This window comes from Silurus meridionalis, chromosome 6 (genome assembly GCF_014805685.1).
Source record: "Silurus meridionalis isolate SWU-2019-XX chromosome 6, ASM1480568v1, whole genome shotgun sequence".
NCBI lineage: Eukaryota > Metazoa > Chordata > Actinopteri > Siluriformes > Siluridae > Silurus > Silurus meridionalis.
The window spans coordinates 10,174,818-10,197,397 of record NC_060889.1 but is presented as its reverse complement, the minus strand read 5'-3'; the positions used below and the strand labels follow the sequence as shown (position 1 = coordinate 10,197,397).

Here is a 22,580-nt window from a genome sequence, read left to right as displayed (position 1 = left end):
ATTGAATTTGCAAATACGCACAATTGATGAAAAAAAAAAAAAAAAACCTGAAAAGGGATTAACAACATGACCAGGATTATTTTACAACCATAATCCATCTATTCAACAGTAGGATCCAGAAACATCATTTTAATTTTTGCAATAATATTTTGCCCGTTTGCTGGAGCCATAATCATTCTAATTTCTAAACTTTTTTATTGAATAAATTGTTTTTTTATCAAAATAGTAATTCTTTGAATAGATTTAGATGCTGTTAAATCTGTTCAGAAATCTGTTCTTAATCCACTCTGAGAGAGATGAGGATTAGGCAAGCAGTGCTACCAACCTGCAGAGAAAAAAATAAGACAGACAGTCAGCTTTTTGCTTAAGGATCCCGATAAACCTTAGAATATACAAACGAAAGAAACTCTAAGTTTGTGCATCTGGTGATGAAGAATGGTTCAGAGAACTCTGCTACCTGGTGAGTTGATGTAAAAAATTATATATATATATATATATATATATATATATATATATATATATATATATATATATATATATATATATATATATATATATATATATATATGTATAAAGGGGGAACTTTGCCTATGCTGTGCTTATATACAATTTTGTTCAAATGCTGCATATGCACATGCACTGTTAAATGTACAGGCTGTACTTTGCATTAATTTGAAGCGTAGGCATATTTATGAACAAACCTAGCTGTTTTAAAGCTGAAATATGCTTTCTGCTTTATTATATTGGCACACTGCTGCAGGTAAATAGGTCTCTTTACACAGTGCAATGCAATACATCATGAAACACTACAAAATGTAAAACATCTAATTGTTTCTATTTAGTTATTGCAGCTCTTCTTCACCTTGGGTTTTCAGGAACGCCAACAGGTTCAAAGAAGTCTACTGGTAGTGATCTCAACCTCCATGTATGTTTTATTATTTGTACTTACTGTTGATTTATTTTAACTAGATTTAAATTTGTATTTCAGTTAAAAACAACTCAGGTGTGATACCTGAAGGCCTGTGTGGTGCCTGGGTTAAAGAACCTGATGGAGGATCCTTTACTTCTCCTAATTATCCTGAGAAATATCCCCCTGATAGAGAATGCACATACATTATAGAAGGTCAGTGTGTGATATCAGCTGGTGATGTTAGTAACTGGGACTAGCAGACTCTTTGTATTTCTGCCTCTTATGTATGGTCTAAAATGCGCATTGTGCTTTGTAGCATCTCCGAGACAATGCATCGACCTGCACTTTGATGAACACTATGACATAGAGCCATCTTGGGAATGCAAGTTTGACCACATTGAAGTTCGAGACGGCCCATTCAGCTCTTCACCAATCATCGGGCGATACTGCGGGCAGCAGAGCCCGATGTATGTGAGGTCCACTGGGAGATACCTTTGGATTAAATTTGTTGCTGACAGTGAACTCGAAGCCACTGGGTTTTCTGCAAGATACAATTTCACTCAAGGTAGGAAAAGAGTCCTGAAGTAAGTAATTACTCTGGTAATGCAACACAATCAGCAGCAGCTGCTCTCTTAATACAAAATTAAGTCAAGAAGCTACTACACCTGACTTAAAACTTAGGCTACAATACGTGAGTATTATATTTAATAAAAATATCCAGTTATGTATGTGTCAATAACATTTAGTCATTCAGCATACACACTAGCAGCTTGTTTTGATGTATTTGATACAGAGCTGCCAGGATTCAACAAAAACAGCCCAAAAGGAGCTCTTTTTTCTTTTTTTCTTATCTTTTACATGCAACAAGGTCACCCTAGTGCACATGTATTTTTTGACGTTCAAACCCTTAGTGTATGGACCTTATTCACTTAAAAAAAAAGTATAAATTGGTATAAACAATCCTGCTATTACCACTCCCTCTACAGTAAAAATGTTCTCAGACAAGAGTGAGTCAAGTCAAGTCAAGTTTATTTCTATAGCGCTTTTTACAACAGACATTGTCTCAAAGCAGCTTTACAGAAATCAACAGTCAAGGTGAATGGTGTGCGTTTATCCCTGATGAGCAGCCGTGGCGACTGTGGCAAGGAAAAACTCCCTTAGATGTTATGAGGAAGAAACCTTGAGAGGAACCAGACTCAAAAGGGGAACCCATCCTTATTTGGGTGATATCAAGAGTTTGACCATCTCTCTTAATCTTTCAACAATAAAGAACACTGAAGAATGAGAACTAACATGAGTACTGGAGTATAAGATTATAAGTAATGTTCTTTCTACAGTCTTATACAGTCTTTATGGTTATAAAACTAGGAGCTACTGAGCTCAACATTTGTGATCATCACAGATCCAGCACCAGCTTCTCCATGCCAGAGCCTTTAAACACTCCAGGAGGTCCAATGTCAAAACCACACATATAGTGGGATCCAATTAGCACTGGTACGTCCCTAGATGGTACGGGATGTTTGCGAGTTTGGCATCTACTTCTTTAAAGGTCCTTTAACTTCATGAGGTGGGACGTGACTGGAGCTAGACAACCCTCAGGAAGCCTCGGGATGGGGAGAGAAAGAGAAACAGTGGAGAGGAATTAGCGTAGCTGCTGTTCATGATATTAACAGCACAAGTTGATAATGTTCATGTGATCATATGTTCTGGAGCACAAGGTTATGATGTGATGTGTGTTATGTGTAGGCTTTGCTAAAAAAGGTAAGTTTTTAATCTGCACTTAAACTGGGAGAGTGTGTCTGAGCCCTGAACACTGTCAGGAAGACTGTTTCATAGTTTAGGAGCTAAATGTGAAAATGCTCTACCACCTTTAGTGGACTTTGCTATTCTAGGAACTACTAGAAGTCCAGAGTTTTGAGATCTCAGGGAGCATGACGGATTGTAGCTTGTTAAAAGACTGGATAGATACATGGGAGCCAAACCATTTAGGGCTTTATAAGTAAGAAGTAGTAGTTTGTAGTCTATTCGAAACTTAACAGGAAGCCAGTGTAGGGATGATAAGATTGGGGTTATATGATCATATTTTCTTGATCTTGTAAGAACTCTTGCTGCATTCTGAACTAACTGAAGCTTGTTTATTAATGATGCAGGACATCCACCTAGTAATGCATTACAGTAGTCTATTCTGGAGGTCATGAACGCATGGACGAGCTTCTCTGCATCAGATATAGATAACATGTTTCTTAGCTTAGCAATATTTCTAAGGTGAAAGAAGGCTGTTTTGTAACTTAGTTGATATGATTTTTAAAAGACAAGTTGCTGTCTAAAATAATTTTTTTTCAGTAAAAAGGTCTTTTACTGTTGAACTAGTGGTTACAGAACATCTGTCTAAATGCAGGTTGAGATGCTGGAGCTTCTGTATACTGGCTTTTGGGCCGATGAGCAAAATCTCCATCTTATCAGAAGTGAGCATGGGGTAGCATGATTCCTGCCCTAATGGACCTCTATTAGGGCCTGGTGTAGTTTCTTTTTTAGACCATGAGGTACAATAATAACTTTATGACACTAAGTGGAACCATATGCATGCGGCTTTCTTAAATGAGCAATATCCAAAGAGGAGAGCAAATCAATGAAACACTGATTCATAGCTGATACATAGCAACATTTTGACCACTTTACTAGTTACTAGGATTGTTACTGTGTCCTTTTATATATATGCTGGTAAAAAGCAAATATTACTACACACATGCACCTATAGATGTGCCACACAAACTGTAAGCAGAAGATAAGCAGACACTTTCTGCCTCACAATCCATTAATAACAAGCATTGAAAAAGGCATATGTGCATTCAGTATGTAAAAATAACCGTAATCTAATAAGTACTAAATGTTATTTTGTTATCTTTAATAACTTTACGGTAGTAACAATGTAACTAATGTATTTGTAGTTGTATAATTGCAATGTTTTTAAAAAAATCAAATGTATTTAAAAGCAACCAGGATATTAGAACATATACATCATTTGGACAAACATTTATGAACACCTCACCATAAGATTCAGATCCAGATGTTCTGTTATAATAACCTCCACTCTTCTGGGAAGATGTTCCACTAGATTCTGTAGAGTGATTGTGAGGATTAGTACTGATGTCGGATATAGAAGCATGTGGTGCAGTCAGTGTTCTAGATCATACCAAAGATGTGCAGTACGGTTGAGTGATCTTAAGAGAGATCTAAAGATCTTCCACACCAGCCCATGTAAACTATATCTTCAAATTGGAATTTTCATAATGGACCTGGTTTGGCAGGTATAAGTGAAGGAAAATGTAATGCTACCACATCCAAAGAGAGCATATACAAACGTGTGTCTCCAACTTAGTGGTAACGTTTTGGGAAAGAACTCCATTTGGCTCGAAAAGTATTTGTCAATATGGTGTATAAAGTTTCTTCTAGGTGCTTTGTGTTTGTTTAATCAAGTATCTGGACCAGTTATTTGTACATGAGGGGGTGGAGGGTGGTTTTGCTGCTTATCCCTGTTAATGAAAGCTTGTCTTTAGGAGGGTACATTCTGCTCTCGGTCTCTCTCTCTCTCTCTCTCTCTCTCTCTCTCTCTCTCTCTTTTGCCAACAGCTGTGTGCTTTTATCCACTTTAGTAATTTTTATTTAGTTGTATTTTTAATAAAATGTGTAATATTTACTATGTACTGTAGATCCTGTACACTAACTGTCAACCTTATCAACTTTTAACAAACGCCTACAGATTTGACATATAAAACAATCACACAGCTTTTTGTTGATTTATAAAAGACCTGAAATACATGTATTCATTAGCTAGATCTGTTGAAAATTATTGTGGTCATTAGCAAACTAACAAGAAAGCAAACCCCTTCCTTACTCTGTAAAACAGATCATAGACTAATGTGTCTTATCAGCTTAATATGTACTTATTAGTCTCATTATTTGCTGGAATAATAATATGAGAGCTTTTTTTAATTTTTTATTATCAGATGAGAGCTTACAACAGCACCTAATAAACCATGAGCATTAATCCTCTTGCTATTTCCTAAATCTTGATATCAGTATAAGGATAATTCATGAATGTTCTTGCATTTAACAAAGAAAACTGTTTAGTTCCAAAAATATTAGAACATATTAGAAACAAATATTTGACACAATATGGGCAAATGTTTGTAGACACCTGACCAGAGAATTGTATGTGCTTTTCAGACATCCCATTCCACATTTGCTTTCATGATACCTTCCACTTTTATGGAAAGACGCTCCACTGAAATGGCGATTTGTGAGGATTTGTGCTCATTCAGCCACAAAGGCATTGATAAAGTCAATGACGAGGTCTGGGGTGCAGTCAGCATTCCAATTTATCCCACAGGTTTTCAGTACAGTTAAGGTGATATATATATATATATATATATATATATATATATCCTAACCCTATTGAAAACCTGTGGGATCTCACAGGCCACTGAATATCTTCCACTTTAGCCTATATAAATCATATCTTAATGTAGATAGCAGTGTCATGCTGTAACAGGTTTGGGTCTCCTAGTCAAGGAAAGAACCACATATGGCTGGAAAATAACGGTGTCCAAATACTTTTGTCTATATACTGTGGTTTTATTTGCAATTTTAATTATTTTGAATTTATTTATATATTTACTCATACAAAATGTACTTGGCTTTAATTTGTGTAAATGTCACCATGTTTTTACATGCACGCACACTGTTACATCTGCTTATTGAATAATCCGTGTCAAGCTGCAGTGAAGATAAGAACTGAAAATGAGAAAATTAGTGAGAACCCCTGGATCATTTTCAACTGAATTCTTTGTTACCCTTATTCTGTGTTGGTATATGTGTGTTTCTGCGACACACTTTACTGTTATCTTAACTCTTATTTTGCTATCTAAAAACAACACACTGAGAAAGGACACACACTGAAGACTCTTGTTGTTTTGCACCCTACTTCTTATAGCAAATGGAAACATAATCTGTATGATAGAAGGATTATTAAACATCACAGTGAGGCAGCAGGACCTGCTTTTTCCTGATTTAATCCTACATGAAAGAGAAAGTAGGTGATTGAACTGGGAAACTAAGCTGAGATTTGTTTTCAAGGTTAGGTGAATGTATGACTTTTTCCTAAATGGTACACTGAAGCTCTATACTTTCACACATCGTAAAGTTGTCATGGCAATTACAAAGATGGCACGGGAATCACCAACCACCATACACTTGGACATTATAAATGTTCACCAGAGATGGCAAAAGTACATACATCCAGTACACTCAAAGTTAAAGTTCTGACTACACTTAAGTAAAAAGTAGCAATTACTTCAAACTGTTTAAGTGTCATGCTGGAAACTGGACCTCACATCATATTTATATATTAATACAGTGGAACCCGGTTATGTCGATGTCCTAGGGGGTCGCCAAAAAGCATCGAGGTAACCGATGATCGAGATAAACGAAAACAAAATGGAGCAGTATATTAACGTGCTTGAAATTTCTTTATGTACATGATGTGCGTTAATAAATGAGAATGTGCATGCACGTGTTTTTGAAGGGGTTTTTTACACAACAGCGTTGCCGTGATTTGTTTGATGAAGGCATGCTATAAAAATGTACATACGTTTGTTAACAACAAAAGGCATAAGTGCACCTACTAACAGCAGAGATTTACCAGTATACAATACAAACCATCATCCATTCTCCATACAAACCTTTATTATATTCTCCAACATTATAAACACACAGATCGCTCAAAAAAAAAAAAAAAACAGCGGCTGCACAGTGCCGTCTCACATTTAGTCCACATGTGGAAAAAAGAAAAAAAACAGTAACTAAGTTTCTGAAAACTTATGACCATCAGGCTGAAGTAATCCGCACAAACACACAAAGCAAAGTGTCCGAAAAAACTTACGTCCGCGATGCCGAGGGGGAGATAAGCCGAGAGAGAGAGAGAGAGAGAGAGAGAGAGAGAGAGAGAGAGAGAGAGAGAGAGAGAGAGAGAGAAGCCGGAAAAAACCCGGAAGATCCAAAACCGAACCCGAAACCAAAAACGAGGGACAGAAAAGTCTCAAACGTGAACGGCCGAAGGGGGCGTGGCAGGTGCTTTCTCGGCAGCTCCCGGCTTCAACTCCTATCCGAGAGCCGTGCTCCTTACCCTGCTCGCGCGCTCGGTAAGGAGCACGGCTCTCTCGGTAAGGAGCGACGCGCGCGCTCGGTAAGGAGTTGAAGCCGGGAGCGCCGCGCTCCCGTTCATCGCATAACATTTAACAAAAAAAATGCATATGTGCAGTAACTAACAGCAGAGATTCACCAGTATACAATACAAACACCTGTAGTATCTGTAAGGTTTGATTTTTCCGCCACTTTCGCGAGTTCTTCTGCGGCTGCACAGTGCGGATCGACATAACTGACGTTAAAATTTCTAATTTTTCCCCCCTTGTGCTCGAGATATCAGGGTTCGGCGACATAAAAAAAGTCGACATAACCGATAAAAAATGCTTAGAAAAAGCGAGAATTTGGCGGTTCCACTTCAAAAACGTCGACTTAATAGGGTTGTCGAGATAACCGAGGGCGAGATAACCGGGTTCCACTGTATAAAAGATTTTAAAATTTTGTTATCTAATGAATGCACCCCGGCCGAACAACCACCATATGGAAAACAGAAAGCGGTGCGCAATGATATGAAAAAATATTGATCATATCAGCAAACATATTAAAACTAAATTTACGAGCCTGGTTTGAAAATGTAAGTAGAAAGTACAGATATTTGTGTAACAAAATGTAGAGTGAAAGTAAAAAGTTGTCTGAAAAATAAATAGTGAAGTAAAGTACTGATACCAGAGAAATTTACTTAAGTACAATAACAAAGGATTTGCACTTCATAACTTCCACCTCTGATGTTCACTATAGTCGCACATGGTTACATTCAACTGAGTGCACACACACACACACACAAACACACACACAACCACACACACACACACACACACACACACACCCATCACATCACACACATCTGGGCTCTCTAATCCCCAACAGTATATTAACACACTCACTTCACCTACATGTTGGCAAGTATTTGTGTTTTTGTGTTTTGAGACAGCATACTAAGATTTTGTTTAATGTTTGGTGTTTGACTCTCATTTTTGCCTTCAACTTTGTGTTTTTTATTCATCGATAAACATCATGCTCTGCAATTGCTGCTTCACAATAGTGAAATAATCTTTAATACCTGAAAAAAATATGGAAAGCAGATTTACTTATTCAACTAATTCCCAAGTTAACAGTGATGTACAGTTATTCGTTTACTGTACTTAAGTAGTTTTTTTTTTCGCGTATTTGTACTTTATTTAAATATTTCCGTTTAACCCAGCTATTAGGGTTGCACAAGCCAGTGCACTCTTAGTGTTGGTCCAAAGCCTGGATAAATGGAGAGGGTTGCGTTAGGAAGGGCATCCAGCGTAAACGTGTCAAATCAAATATGCGGATCACGAAAGAGAAATTCATACCGGATCGGTTCGAGGCCCGGGTTACCAACGACTGCCACAGGTATCGTTAACCAACAGGGTACCGGTGAAAATTGGGCTACTGTTGGCCAAAGGAAGAGGAGAGGAGGAAGATGTCTACAGAAACAGCAGGAAAAGGAGCAGTGTAGGAGAATGGAGGTTTGGGTTGGTACTTTAAATGTTGGCACTATGACTGGTAAAGGGAGAGAGGTAGCTGATATGATGGAGAGGAGAACGGTAGATATGTTGTGTGTTCAGGAGACCAAGTGGAAAGGAAGTAAGACCAGGAACATTGGAGGGGCTTTAAACTGTACTTTCATGGTGTGGATGGAGAGAGAAATGGTGTAGGGGTGATTCTGAAGGAAGAATACAGTAAGAGTGTAGTGGAGGTGAAGAGAGTTTCTGATAGGGTGATGAACGTGAAGCTGGAAGTTGCAGGGGTGATGATAAATATCATCAGTGCTTATGCTCCACAAGTGGGCTGTGAGATGGAGGAGAAGAAAAAATTCTGGAGTGAGTTAGATGAAGTGGTAGAAGGTGTATCTAGGAATGAAAGATTGGTGATTGGGGCAGACTTTAATGGGCATGTAGGTGAAGAGAACGCAGGTGATGAGAAGGTGATGGGTAGGTATGGCCTTAAGGAGAGGAATGTGGAAGGGCAGATGGTGGTAGATTTTGCTAAAAGGATGGAAATGGCAGTGGTGACACTTATTTTAAGAAAAAGGAGGATCATAGAGTGAAGAAAGTGCACACAGGTTGAATATGATCTATGTAGGAGAGGCAACCTGAAGGAGATTGGAGACTGTAAGGTGTTTTGCCAGGGGACAGTGTAGCTAGACAGCAGACAGCATCGGATGGTGGTCTGTAGGATGGTTTTGGATGTAAGGAGGAAGAGGTGGAGAGCGAGGACTGGAAGAAGAAAAAGATGGTGGAAACTGAAGGAGAAAGACTGTAGTGAGAGATTCAGGGAAGAGGTAAGACAGGGCCTCGGTGGTGTTGAAGAGGTGCTGGATGATTGGGCAACTACTGCAGAAGTGATGAGGGAGACAGCTAGAAGGATACTTGGTGTGACATCTGGAAATAGAAAGAAAGACAAAGAGACGTGGTGGTGGAATGAGGAAGTGCAGGAGAGCATAAAGAGAAAGTTGGCAAAACAGAATTGGGATCGACAGAGTGACAAGAAAAGTAGGCAGCAGGTAAAGAGGGGTGTGGCGAAAGCCACGGAAAAGGCATATGTATGAGAATTTGGACACCAAGGAAGGAGAAAAAAAGATTTGTACTGATTAGCCAGGCAGAAAAACCGAACTAGGAACAATGTGCTGCAAATTAGAGCAATAAAGGATGGAGATGGAAATGTGTTGACTAGTGAGGAGAGTGTGTTGAGAAGAGAGAGAGAAGGTTGGATGGTGTGGAGGTGGTGAAGCAAGAAGTGGATAGGATTAGTAAGGAGGAAGTGAGAGCAGCAATCAAGAGGATGGAGAGTGGAAAGTCGGTTGGACCAAATGACATACCGGTAGAAGTATCAAAAGTAGTGGAGAGTGTTAGAAAAGTGAAGAAAAGAGTGCAGGCAGGGTGGAGTGGGTGAAGAAGAGTGGCAGGAGTGATTTGTGATAGAAGAGTGTCTGCAAGAGTGAAAGGGAAAGTTTATAGGACTGTGGTGAGACCTGCGATGATGTATGGTTTAGAGACAGTGGCATTGAGTAAAAGACAGGAGGTGGAGCTGGAGGTAGCAGAGCTAAAGATGTTGAGGTTTTAGTTGGGATTGACAACAATGGACAAGATTAGAAATGAGTTTATTAGAGGGACAGCGCATGTAGGATGTTTTGGAGACAAGGTGAGGGAGGCGAGATTGAGATGGTTTGGACATGTGCAGAGGAGGGACATGGGGTATATCGGTAGGAGAATGCTGAGGATGGAGCCACAAGGAAGGAGGAAAAGAGGAAGACCAAGGAGGCGGTTTATGGATGTGGTGATGGAAGACATGCAGGTAGTTCGGTTGAAAGAGGCAGATGTAGCGGACGGGGGGTATGGAGATAGATGATCCGCTGTGGCGATCCCTAATGGGAGAAGCCAGAAGAAGAAGAAGAAGAAATGCTCTGAATGATCTTTTATTGAAAAGGCTTCTAGCAAACTTACAAATACGTAATAAATATATAAAACGATTCCAATGATTTTAAAGTAAATACCTCTTCATTATAATGTTGTTGTTGTTTTTTTAATGTTGAGTCTTACTCTAACACACTGCTGTCTTTCCAGACCCTGAGTTTAACGATGTTGGAACTCCTCTATCACTAGCAAGTAAGTTCACGATTATTTTGTCAGTGCGTATGCAGTTCAGAACTGTGAATGGATTTGTGATTTTCAGTATATTACAGTGTGTGAGTTTGAGATGAGTGGGCCTGAGGGCATCATCGAGTCTGCTATGGTGGAAAAGGAGAGCAAAGCTCTGCAAACAGAGGCTGTGGATTGCAAGTGGTTCATTCAAGCACCACCTGGCTCCAAGGTAAACTTTCCTCAAGTACTGACCCACAGTCTTATTATGTGTTTGCTGAGTACACAAGAAATCCCATGTAGGGACTGTCCATATTGGGAGTAATCTCAACCCTTGACATTAACAGTGTTAAGGAAAATAAATTGCAGCTTGGAGAACACAAGGTTTGAGGCAAATTAATAATAATAATAAATATATAGAACTAGTGTACAGCATTAATAACTTTGTGGATTTGTCTTCATGTCTTGCAGATCTACCTGCGCTTTTTGGAGTATGAGATGCAGAACTCAAATGAGTGCAAGCGCAACTTTGTGGCGGTCTACGACGGCAGCAGCTCGGTCGAGCACCTAAAGAATAAGTTTTGCAGCACGGTGGCCAACGATGTCATGCTGCTCACATCGCTAGCTGTCATCCGCATGTGGGCTGATGAGGGCAGCCGTAAAAGTCGCTTCCGTATCCTCTTCACCACCTTCAGAGCACGTGAGTCTGTCATTTCCATTAAGCCGCTCCTCACTCTTGTGTATAAAGCAATAAATATGGCCACTGCACAGTTGACATTGACAGTAACTCTGTCCTGTATAATCCACAGCTCCATGCGAGGAAGATAATTTCTTCTGTCACAGCAACATGTGCATTAATCACACTCTAGTGTGCAATGGTATCCAGAACTGTGTCTATCCCTGGGATGAAAACGGCTGCAAAGGTATTCCACCTACTTAGGGCATTCTAAGACGTGCAATCTTAACGTGAAAAATGCCCAATGTGGCTTTGTGCGATAAGACAGATCTTTAAAAGACCAAACTCAGTAAACACATTAATAATAAAGCATACTTTGAACAGAAAAGCAGATGAGTCAAGGATACAATCGTAACGCGTTAAACATTTTCATTGAGCACCATTAGGGAAAAAGCTTGATGTGGCTCAATGAGAAAAAACAGCTTTTTTTGAAAGACCAAACTCATTGAACAGATTAATAATAAAGCATACTATGTAGCAACAAGCAGTCTGGTTGAGTCTGGTTTGTATAAAAGCTGCCTTATCGCATTAAGCCTAGTTCACTTAACAGTTTTCTATTGGAGAAAAATGCTTAACGTGTTTAATTTCATATTTTGGATACATGTACACTGTTTGCTTTATTATTAATGTGTCTGTTAAAAATGCTGTCTTGTTGCATTAAGCCACGTTAATCGTGTATGCGCTTTAAAAATCCTATTAAAGCAGTCATAATAGACACTATAATAAAAACACAGTGTATTTCAGTTGACTGTGGTGAATGGGTGTAATTCCTTGTTGTCTATGAGGTTTTTCATTTAAAGACATGCTTTTTAATTCTTGATGAGATTTTTTTTTTAATTACAATTCTTTCATTTACTTACGCATCTTTATAAATGATCAACCTTGACACACTGCTAGGGACAAAAACACATTCTATTAATACTGAATGCAGAACACTGTATGGACAAATGTATTGGGACTCCTGACTTTTCCAGCCATATGTGGTTTTCTTCAAACTGTTACCACCAAGTTGGAGGCACACAATTACACAGTATGCCTTCGGATGCAAATGCATTAAAATCCCCCCCCTTGTTTGAACTAGAAGACCACAACCTGTTCCGGAATGACAATGCCCGATGTGCAGAGCACCAGCTACATGAAGATATGGTTTTTATGGATTGGAGTGAAAGCTCTCTAAAGCTCTGACCTCAACCCTACTGAACACATTTGGGATGAATTGGAACGCTTACTGCACCTCCGGCCTTCTCATCCTTCATCAGTACCTGATTTTACTGATGCCCTTGTGGCTGAATGATCACAAATTTCCATAATAAACTCCAAAATCTAGTGGAACATCTTCCCAGGATCATAAAGGTTATTATAAATGTGAATTACATGTGGAATTGGATGTTCATATACAAATTATATGGTCAGGTGCCCACAAACTTTTATCCATATAGTGTAAATAAAAACAACTTTCTATTGTATATAAATAATAAGAAGTGATTCTATGTTTGCCTCACATTATCTTTAGAATCCTGTTTTTTTTTCTTATTATACAATTCCACAGATTTTTTATAATTGTTACGCCCTGGTATCGCTAAGCTGCCACTCTTGGGGCCCTCAGGTGTTCCAGGTTGTTGTATCATGGCTGACTCTGCACTCTGATCCCAGCTTCCTAACATCGCTGAAACATACAGAGAAATAATCTTAGTGTTCTGTGCATGTGACAAGCTTAAAGCACCTTTTTTTTCTTTCTTAAAACACCATTCGGGTTGATGGTGAACCAATTATTTTCCACTTCAGACCACTACTTCAGAATCCAGGCCTGGAATGCACCTGGAATCAACTAGTGGTTTTGATTTCTTGTGGCCTGACTTGTGGACTCATTTGGAGAAAATATTTTTTGTCACTTATTTATATTAAATAATAATTAATTAATGATTTTCTTCTAACAATAATTTATGTTTCTGTTCAGAGAAAAGAAAAACCACCATCTTGGACAGCCTGGACCACACCAACGTGACCATAATCGGGATTACCTGCTGTGTGGTGTTTGTTCTGCTCACGGCATCAATCATCATCCAGGTCAAGCAGCCCCGCAGAAAGTACCTTGTGAGACAGGACGAATTTGATCCTGCACTGTTGCCTGAACCCCTCGAGCCTCCACATTATGAGCTGTGCGCTCTGAGGAGCATGGCATCTGCTGAAGAGTTCCCTGGGCTGCGTCGCTCATCCTCCAAGTGTGTTCACGGGCACCATTGTGGCTCGCAGGCGTCCAGTGGCAGCCGCACGGACCTGAGCATGGGTGTCCTCGCTGAGACGGCCAGCAACCCATCTAGGAGCATCGTGGTAATGAAGCACAGCCACTCACTCGAGGACACCGAGGTATGTGAGCTAGATGATGAGCTGGAGGAAGAGAACATGGAGGAGCAACATTGGAGGAGTGTCAACGGACATGAGCATTCAGTCAACGTGCAGTAATTTCTAACCGTGAATCGTGTGACGGATTGTTTATTGAAGACTGACACCACAGCAGAATGTTCTTTTTTGACGTCATTTAATTCCATCTTCATAAACATAAAGAAACAATGTCATATATCTAACAGTTTAAATGTAAAGTAATATTGATGTGAATATAATTTGTGCTATAATTTGTGTTGTTTATATAGTTTATATAGTATCGTCGTATATATTGTATATCGTATGGCCTGATTTGAAAAAATATATATATTTGTTATTGTTGTTATTTGCAGACTCTAGCTTTAAAAAGAAATTGATTTTGATCACGGATCATCATTTATTGGAGCAAATTGTTGAAATACTGCATTAACTTGCAAGAATTCAATAAAAGTTAAATAATCAAACTGGTGATTTTCCAACGAGGTGGTATCAAAGAGTTTTAAAACGAGCTCTGTTTACAAAAAATTACTTCATTTATGTCCGTCTATGAATAGGGTGGGCGCGGAGATGATAATGTTGTTTTCAGCAAGAGACTCACATGTGAGGACAGCTCAATGACAGGGGTCGAATAGCACCAGTTGCACAGCTCCATGCAGTTGCATGTACACAAGACGATGTCTTTTGCCACACTGACTTATAAAGTTCGGTGCTTCCTGTGACTGTGCGTGCAGCCTTATGCTGCCATCTGTTGGCATGGTTCAAAACTGGTCTAGAAACTTTTTGATACCATGTGGTACTTATTAATCCAATACAAATAAACAAAATAAATAAATGACCTGCCATATCTGGTAAACTCTAATAACAGATCATATATATGACTTAGCTGACTGCATTTCATGCAGTTGGAATATACCTGTATGTTTGAATGTAAATGTAAAAATACAACTAATATTTTAAATGTGACACTTTTGTTCTTCATGCCTTCATTTAGCAAATGTATTGATATAGACCACTGTACATTTAAATTGCTAAAACCTCAAAATCATACTACTTAACTATATCGAATATCTTATAAAGTGCTGCCCCAACCATCAACAAGATTACTGTCAGTGACTAAACTTAATGTACGTTTTATAAATGACAAACCTTTATCTTATCAGAAGCAGCCATCATGGGAGGGTCTTAGCTTTTCATATGAGCTATTTCTAACACCAACTGATTAATTAAAAGTCAGGTTAATAGCAGGTGTTTCTACAAAATAGATAAGCGACAAGACTTTTGTCAGGGACTGTAATAATCTTAAAGCATTATTTATTTTGGTGTCAGATGCTTCTAGGTACAGAATTTTACAAATTCAAGAAAGAAAAAAAAAAAAGGAAAGATTTATTCAGTCAGTGCTTTCAAATATATTTGACACGAGCCCAAGTGTTCATGAGGTGGATTGCCTGGTGGGAAATACTGTTCTTATGTCTTAAAGTTCTCGTTCTCTGAGCTCGGTAGAAGTTCAGAAAGATGGTAAACCGGCTGGTTATGATTAAAATTAAATAATATGGTGGATTAAATGCTTTCTTTCTTTTTATCTGAGTTGTAATTTCCGCATTAATTAACACAGTCCATTAAAATACCATCGCGTGGGATTTGGTGCCACCACGTGGCCAATAATAGGGACTTTTTAAATTTTAAATGCGATCAATTTTTTTTTCCTATGAAAAGAATTAAGATTTTCTTTGCATCCAATAGCTGTCACACAACATGCACTATAATAACAAGAATGCTATTCTATATTATTTCTATTTTGTTGTTCTTTAACGGTAAAGACTCATCCTTGTTCAACGCGGAACCAATGGTACAATCAGATGTAGCATATCGGGAGATATTCAGGCGCACACATCTTAGACTGGTGATTTTTTGACATTTCTTATCATAAAGCTTTGTATAGTTTGTATCTCGTGTAAGTCATGTAGGCTAAATTACTGTAAGATTTCTTAGAGACACTTAGTGCACTTTAAGAAGCCATTTGGAAGGTAGCTGCTGACTCAGGCAGAGGTCATGTCTGGAATCGAGGGTGACGGAGGGGCGGCTCAGGGGGAAAACAGGGACAGTAGCTTTAGGAAACGTGTGGGGTTCATTGCCACCTGTGCGCTTGGAGGCTCGCTGGTCGCTTTATATGCTGTAACTGGACCTTTTATTGCTCCGGCGCTGAGGAAGATTTGTCTCCCGTTCGTCCCTGCGACAAACACACAGGTCAAAAATGTCCTCAGTGTCTTACAGTCAAGATCGGGGACCCTCGTGGACATTGGAAGTGGCGATGGACGGATAGTAAGTTCTTTTTACATGAGACAAGCTTTGGGTTTGTTCCGTTCAAGAATTTCCTAGTGCGAATGATACGTGTCCGATTCGATTCCCAATGAGACTGATCAAGGTTGGATTTAAATCCTGATGAGACTGTTTGGAGTTGGATCCGATTACTGATCGAGGTCGGATCCGAATCCCGATTAAACTGATTGGAGTCGGACCTGATTCCTAATAAGACCGATCGGAGTCTGATCCGATTCTTGATTAAACTGATCGGAGTCTGATCTGATGAAACTGATCTAATTCGGAGTCGGGTCCGATTCCAGATAAAACTGATCGGAGCCTGATCCGATTTTTGATAAAACTGATCCAATTCCTAATGATAATGATCGAAGTCTGATCCGATTTCTGATGCGCCTGATCGGAGTCGGATCCGAATTCTAATGAGACTAATTGTTGTCGGATCCGATTCCTAATGATTGGAGTCTGATCCGATTCCTGATTAAACTGATCAGAGTCTGATTCGATTACTGATGAAACTGATCAGAGTCTAATCCGATTTCTTAATGAGACTGATTGTTGTCAGATCCAATTCCTGATTAAACTGATCGGAGTCAGATCCGATTCCTGATGAGAGTGGTCGTTCTGATCAGACTCATCCGGAATCGGATCAGACTCCGATCAGACTCATTGATTCCTGATAAGTCTGTTAATAGTCAACTCCAGTTCCTAAAGAGACTGATCGGACTCGGCTCTGATTTTGAATCGATTCCATGGTACCATATAGTTTACTACAGTGCACACCTGTTACTTCAGCCTCAATCTTTCTACCAAATTATTCACAAGAATGCACAGATGACTGCATTATGGTACACAGACCATCCTGTTGTTCTGTACTGTATATAATCTTGTATATTCATTCATTCATCATTGCTCAGTAACTGCATGATCCTGGTCATTGGATCCAGAGCCTGTTCTGGTGACACCATGTGTACAGCAGTGATGTACCATCACAGCACACCACATACTGTACTTTTACACACTCGTTAACGAGTTCTTACCATAAAGATGTGTAAATGTTTTTAAGTGTTAACATTCCAACCTTCTTTCATGCCTCAGTTTACCTACAAATTGCAAAAGAAGATATTTAATCCCGGCTAGGGGTTTGTCATTTCATTATATGTCAAATGTATCGCTTTGTTTTTCGACTGCCATTGTAAGAAAAAGTGTATCGTATGGTGAATAAAGATTTTACAAGCTGTAAAACGACTTTCCGTGCATGACCTTGCGGTCTTCCCGTCTGCCACAGGTGATCGCTGCAGCGAGAAAGGGTTTCAGGTCCGTGGGCTTTGAGCTGAATCCGTGGTTGGTGTGGTACTCCCGTTACAGAGCGTGGAGACAAGGGGTTCATCGCCACACCTCTTTTTATATCTCAGACCTGTGGAAGGTAAAGCAAAGGATCTAGGGGTGTCTGGGGTTCTTCTATCTACATTTCCAGGTAGTCCCAGAGTGATGATGGAGATGCGTTACATTGACACTATCGTAACTAAATATCGTAAGTCCAGAAGTGGTCTAGCCCAGTGGTCCCCAACCCCTGGGCTGCGGACCGGCACCGGTCCGTGGGTCAATTGGCACCGGGCCGCCCAGAAAGAATTCATAACTTACATTATTTCCATTTCATTTATTATCTGATTCTGAACGATGTTTTATGTTGGAAAATGACCGGATTCTCTCCGCCACATCTGTCTATGACTCACTCTTGATGCATGTCATGATGCCTCGGTCACATGTCTTACCTCCATCCACTACCTTCTTAAAGGGGCTGCTCCGGCCGCTAACACATAATACATTACCGCTAAATTCAAACCCCCAAGCGAGCAAAATGAACAAACACCACCACAGTGGATTCGCGTTTATTGTTATATATTCGGAAAATACCAGTTTTCATGCCGGTCGTATCATTTTATTTTGTTGTATTTAGCCGCCACACCTTAAAGGCCGGTCCGTGAAAATATTGTCCAACATTAAACCGGTCCGTGGCGCAAAAAAGGTTGGGGACCACTGATCTCGCCTACCCAGGAATCATACAAACGTTAATCATTATGTGGTAGTATTCTATAATTTGTTAATTACAGTAACTAATTTAGCAAAACAGAGCAATTTACACTACTGTAACGTATAAACTGCAAGGGGTGCGTGGAAGGGCGGAGCCGGATGTGCTCCGTTTCAGTGTTCGAATATAAAAAGTAGTTAAAATTGGTCTTAGATGCAACGAATCTAATGCGCTTTAACACCGAGACAACCGAACTCGTACGGAATATCGTACGGAAATTAAAATGGTGCACGAAAAGAAAAAGAAAAATTTGTATAATTATTATTTTGTGTCACTATTGTCATCGCAAGATCGAAAAATCGTGAGTCGATCCATCGTAATTCGAGGACTACCAACACTTTGCAAAATAGTCTTACAGTGATGTCCACTGAGTTCAGGGTGTCTTAGACTGAGACACTTTTATTACAAGATGAATCAATAATCGCGACTCTCAAATGTACAATTATATCTGGCCCGCGAGATCATTTTATATATTTTATATAGATCTTTTATTGTGAAACAGCGCCTCACAGTGGTGAAGAGAAAAGTTGATTCTGAAAACAGCTTTTCAAAACCGATGGGATTCTGAGTAGATGTTTACTGACACTGGCGGTAAACACGTGTGTCTTATTTATGGAGCGAATGTGGCTGTAATTAAGGAATTGAATCTAAGACGGAACTACGAGACAAAACATCAGGAGAAGCTGAAAAACCTGAATGCAGAGCAGAAGATACATAAAGTAGAAGAGTTAAAGAAGAATCTGACATTTCAGCAGACGCTTTTCACCAGAGCAAAATCACAAAGTGAAGCTGGTGTGAAAGCAGATAAAAATCAGAGGCACATCAGCAGGTTACTTACTGATGTAGAGTTTCTGAAGAGCTGCATGATGAAGGTGTGAGACGTCTGGTGTTTGACTGGAGATATTTTTATGGAGAGCAAAATATTTTAAGGTTATTTAAAGTTTAAGATTCTTTTTTTATAAAATGGCACAAGAGCAAAGAAATCTGATTGTTTTAACAATAACTTAAAAGCACAATTTTTATTTATTTTTCAGGTTTTTTTTGCGGCATGTTCATATTTCTAACTTGTATAATTTTGACTGGATATATTTTTATGGAGAGCAAAATATTTTAAGTTATTTAAAGTTTAAGTTTATTTATTCTGGAATAATATTCCTGTATTTTTTTTATTTGTATTTATGTAAAAAAAAAAAAAACATTGTTTTAGTGTGTTCAATAAATGTTTATCCTTTTTGGCCCGTGACTTAAAGTGTGCTTCGAGTTTTGGCCCCCTGTGCAATTGAGTTTGATCCCCCTGATCTAGCGAATAACAAACACGTCATTTGTTACGTTAATAAAGATAAACGGTTATTAACTAGGACGAAGCGTGTCGGCGGTTCAATGATGTTGAACCTCAGATTTATTCCGTTCAATTAACACTGAATGTATTACATTTATAAATGTATTATTTCTGTCTTTCATAGGTCAGTTTTTCCCAGTACTCTAATGTCATCATTTTTGGAGTTCCACAAATGGTAAGAATAAACTAATGTTTGAGTATTGATATTACTAGCTGTTTCAGCTGTAGTAAATAAGTCAAGTCAAGTCAAGTCAAGTTTATTTGTATAGCGCTTTTCACAACAGACATTGTCTCAAAGCAGCTTTACACAAATCAACAGTGATGGTGAATGGTGTGCATTTGTCTCTGATGAGCAAGCCGTGGCGACTGTGGCAAGGAAAAACTCCCTTAGATGTTATGAGGAAGAAACCTTGAGAGGAACCAGACTCAAAAGGGGAACCCATCCTCATCTGGGTGACACCAAGAGTTTGATCATAAATCTTTCAACAATACAGAACACTGGAGAGTGAGAACTAACATGATTACTGGAGTAATTAAGATTATAAGTAATGTTCTTTCTGCAGTCTTAAACAGTCTATATGGTTAGTAGCTCCGAGTTTTATAAGCTCAGCATTTGTGATCACCACAGATCCAGCATCAGCTTCTCCATGCCAGAGCCTTTAAACACTCCAGGAGGTCCAATGTCAAAACTCCACACATGTAGCGGGATCCAAATGGCACTGGTACGTCTCTAGATGGTTCAGGATGTTTGTGAGTTCGGCATCTACTTCTTTAAAGGTCCGTAATCATCACGAGGTGGGAGGTGACTGGAGCTGGAGCAACCTCAGGATGCCTCGGGATGGGGAGAGAAAGAGAAGCAGTGGAGAGGAATTAGCGTAGCTGCTGTTCATGATATTAACAGCACAAGTTGATAATGTGCATGTGATCAGATGTTCTGGAGCACAAGGTTATGATGTGATGTGTGTTATGTGTAGGCTTTGCTAAAAGATACGTTTTAATCTACACTTAAATTGGGTGAGTGTGTCTGAGCCCGAACACCGTCAGGAAGACTATTCCAGAGTTTAGGAGCTAAATGTGAAAATGCTCTACCACCTTTAGTGGACTTTGCTATTCTAGGAACTACTAGAAGCCCAGAGTTTTGAGATCTCAGGAGCGTGGCGGATTGTAGCGTGTTAAAAGACTGGATAGATACACGGAGCCAAACCATTTAGTGCTTTATAAGTGAGAAGTAATAGTTTGTAGTCTATTCGAAACTTAACAGGAAGCCAATGTAGGGACGATAAGATCGGGGTTATGTGATCATATTTTTTGACCTTGTAAGAACTCTGGCTGCTGCATTCTGGACTAACTGAAGCTTGTTTATTAATGAAGCAGGACATCCACCTAGTAACGCATTACAGTAGTCTATTCTGGAGGTCATAAACGCATGGACGAGCTTCTCTGCATCGGATATAGACAACATATTTCTTAGCTTAGAAATATTTCTAAGGTGAAAGAAGGCTGTTTTGTAACCTGATTGATGTGATTTTTGAAAGACAAGTCGCTGTCTAAAATAACACCCAGGTCTTTTACCGTTGAACTAGTGGTTACAGAACATCCGTCTAAATGCAGGTTGAGATGCTGGAGCATCTGTATACCAGTTTTTGGGCGATGAGCAAAATCTCAGTCTTATCAGAATTTAAAAGTAGAAAGTTATGGGTCATCCAATCTCTTAGTTCCTTAACACACTCAGTCATCCGGGTTAATTGAGCTGTATCGCCTGGTTTAGATGAAATATATAGCTGAGTATCATCAGCATAACAATGGAAGCTAATTCCATGCCGTCTAATAATATTTCCTAACGGAAGCATGTATATTGTGAAGAGCAGGGTCCTAGAACTGAACCTTGCGGCACGCCATAATTTACTTGCATTAGCCTGGATAGCTCTCCATTCAAATCTACGAAATGGTAACGATCGGACAGGTAGGATTTAAACCAGCTTAATGCCTGTCCCTGAATGCCGATGTAATTTTGTAAGCGATCTAGGAGGAGATCATGGTCTATAGTGTCGAATGCAGCACTAAGATCTAGTAAAACCAACAGCGAGATGAAGCCTTGGTCTGAAGCTAAAAACAGGTCATTAGTTATTTTAACTAGAGCAGTTTCTGTGCTATGATGGGGCCTAAAACCTGACTGAAATTCTTCAAAGATATTGTTCTCTTGCAGGTAGGCAATATATATAATATAATATAAAATAAGGGTGGAAAAAACACTGCAGCTCAAAAGCAATTAAAAATTCCATTAATATTCTGTGTAGAGTCATTTAGATAAGTTATCTGCTCCTGTTGGTTTGTACTGATGGAAACAAAGCCGAGCAATTTGCATCTCAAATCCTAGTCAGTAGTCTTGTCAGTCTTGTAGCAAAATAAAGTAATTAGGTATGCAGCCAGAAAGAAAGTGTGGAGCCGACCAGAATCGCTCCTTTCCAATGTAAAAATTGGAACCCTGAGGAATTGTGGCCTTGCTGAGACTAAGAGACTGATTGATGGTAATTATAATCACAATCTGATTGTAATGATGATTGTGGACCCACAGATGGAGCAGCTGGAAGCTAAGCTTCAGATGGAGCTTCAGTCCTCAGCCCGAGTGGTGGCCTGCCGCTTCCCCTTTCCCACATGGACTCCTGATCACGTGACCGGAGAGGGAATTGACACAGTGTGGGTATACGATGCCAAGACTTTCAAATCTCACGCTTCGATGGCAAAGCTGCTGAACAACAGTGGAGACAAAAATCATCTATGACGATGTCAAAATGGAAGTTTTTAGGCTAATTGGTGATTGAGATGTGTTGTTTATTCAGGTTTTCATTGCATCCTGTTAAATTGCAATAAAAATGTGGCTGCAAGCTATGGTATCATTTCTGTAACGAAAAACCAAAACTTGACTTTTTCTAATATCAAAATAGACACAATGTTAATAGATTAATGTTCAATTTAGTTTTCTGACAATGGAAATTCTT

The 22,580-nt window shown here is 39.2% G+C and overlaps 2 protein-coding genes across 2 annotated transcripts; both read left to right on the top strand.

Moving 5' to 3' along the window:
* Positions 1 to 122: 122 nt before the first annotated feature.
* LOC124387630 (neuropilin and tolloid-like protein 1) lies at positions 123 to 14,267 on the top strand. The gene is made up of 9 exons (XM_046852077.1): positions 123 to 460; positions 843 to 905; positions 989 to 1,123; positions 1,227 to 1,475; positions 10,702 to 10,743; positions 10,821 to 10,948; positions 11,188 to 11,416; positions 11,526 to 11,639; positions 13,410 to 14,267. Exons 1-9 carry the CDS (start codon positions 436 to 438, stop codon positions 13,913 to 13,915), a joined length of 1,491 nt encoding a protein of 496 aa, XP_046708033.1. The 5' UTR covers positions 123 to 435; the 3' UTR covers positions 13,916 to 14,267.
* Positions 14,268 to 15,682: 1,415 nt separating this feature from the next.
* Positions 15,683 to 22,466, top strand: atpsckmt (fATP synthase c subunit lysine N-methyltransferase). The gene is made up of 4 exons (XM_046850749.1): positions 15,683 to 16,153; positions 17,439 to 17,576; positions 19,706 to 19,756; positions 22,157 to 22,466. Exons 1-4 carry the CDS (start codon positions 15,884 to 15,886, stop codon positions 22,361 to 22,363), a joined length of 666 nt encoding a protein of 221 aa, XP_046706705.1. The 5' UTR covers positions 15,683 to 15,883; the 3' UTR covers positions 22,364 to 22,466.
* Positions 22,467 to 22,580: the final 114 nt, after the last annotated feature.

Coding starts and splice junctions, on each gene's coding strand:
- atpsckmt (XM_046850749.1), top strand. CDS start 15,884: ATGTCTGGAATCGAGGGTGACGGAGGGGCGGCTCAGGGGGAAAACAGG. Junction 16,154..17,438: donor GAAGTGGCGATGGACGGATA/GTAAGTTCTTTT, acceptor CGTCTGCCACAG/GTGATCGCTGCAGCGAGAAA. Junction 19,757..22,156: donor TTTTTGGAGTTCCACAAATG/GTAAGAATAAAC, acceptor GTGGACCCACAG/ATGGAGCAGCTGGAAGCTAA.
- LOC124387630 (XM_046852077.1), top strand. CDS start 436: ATGGTTCAGAGAACTCTGCTACCTG. Junction 1,124..1,226: donor ATGCACATACATTATAGAAG/GTCAGTGTGTGA, acceptor TGTGCTTTGTAG/CATCTCCGAGACAATGCATC. Junction 10,949..11,187: donor AAGCACCACCTGGCTCCAAG/GTAAACTTTCCT, acceptor CATGTCTTGCAG/ATCTACCTGCGCTTTTTGGA.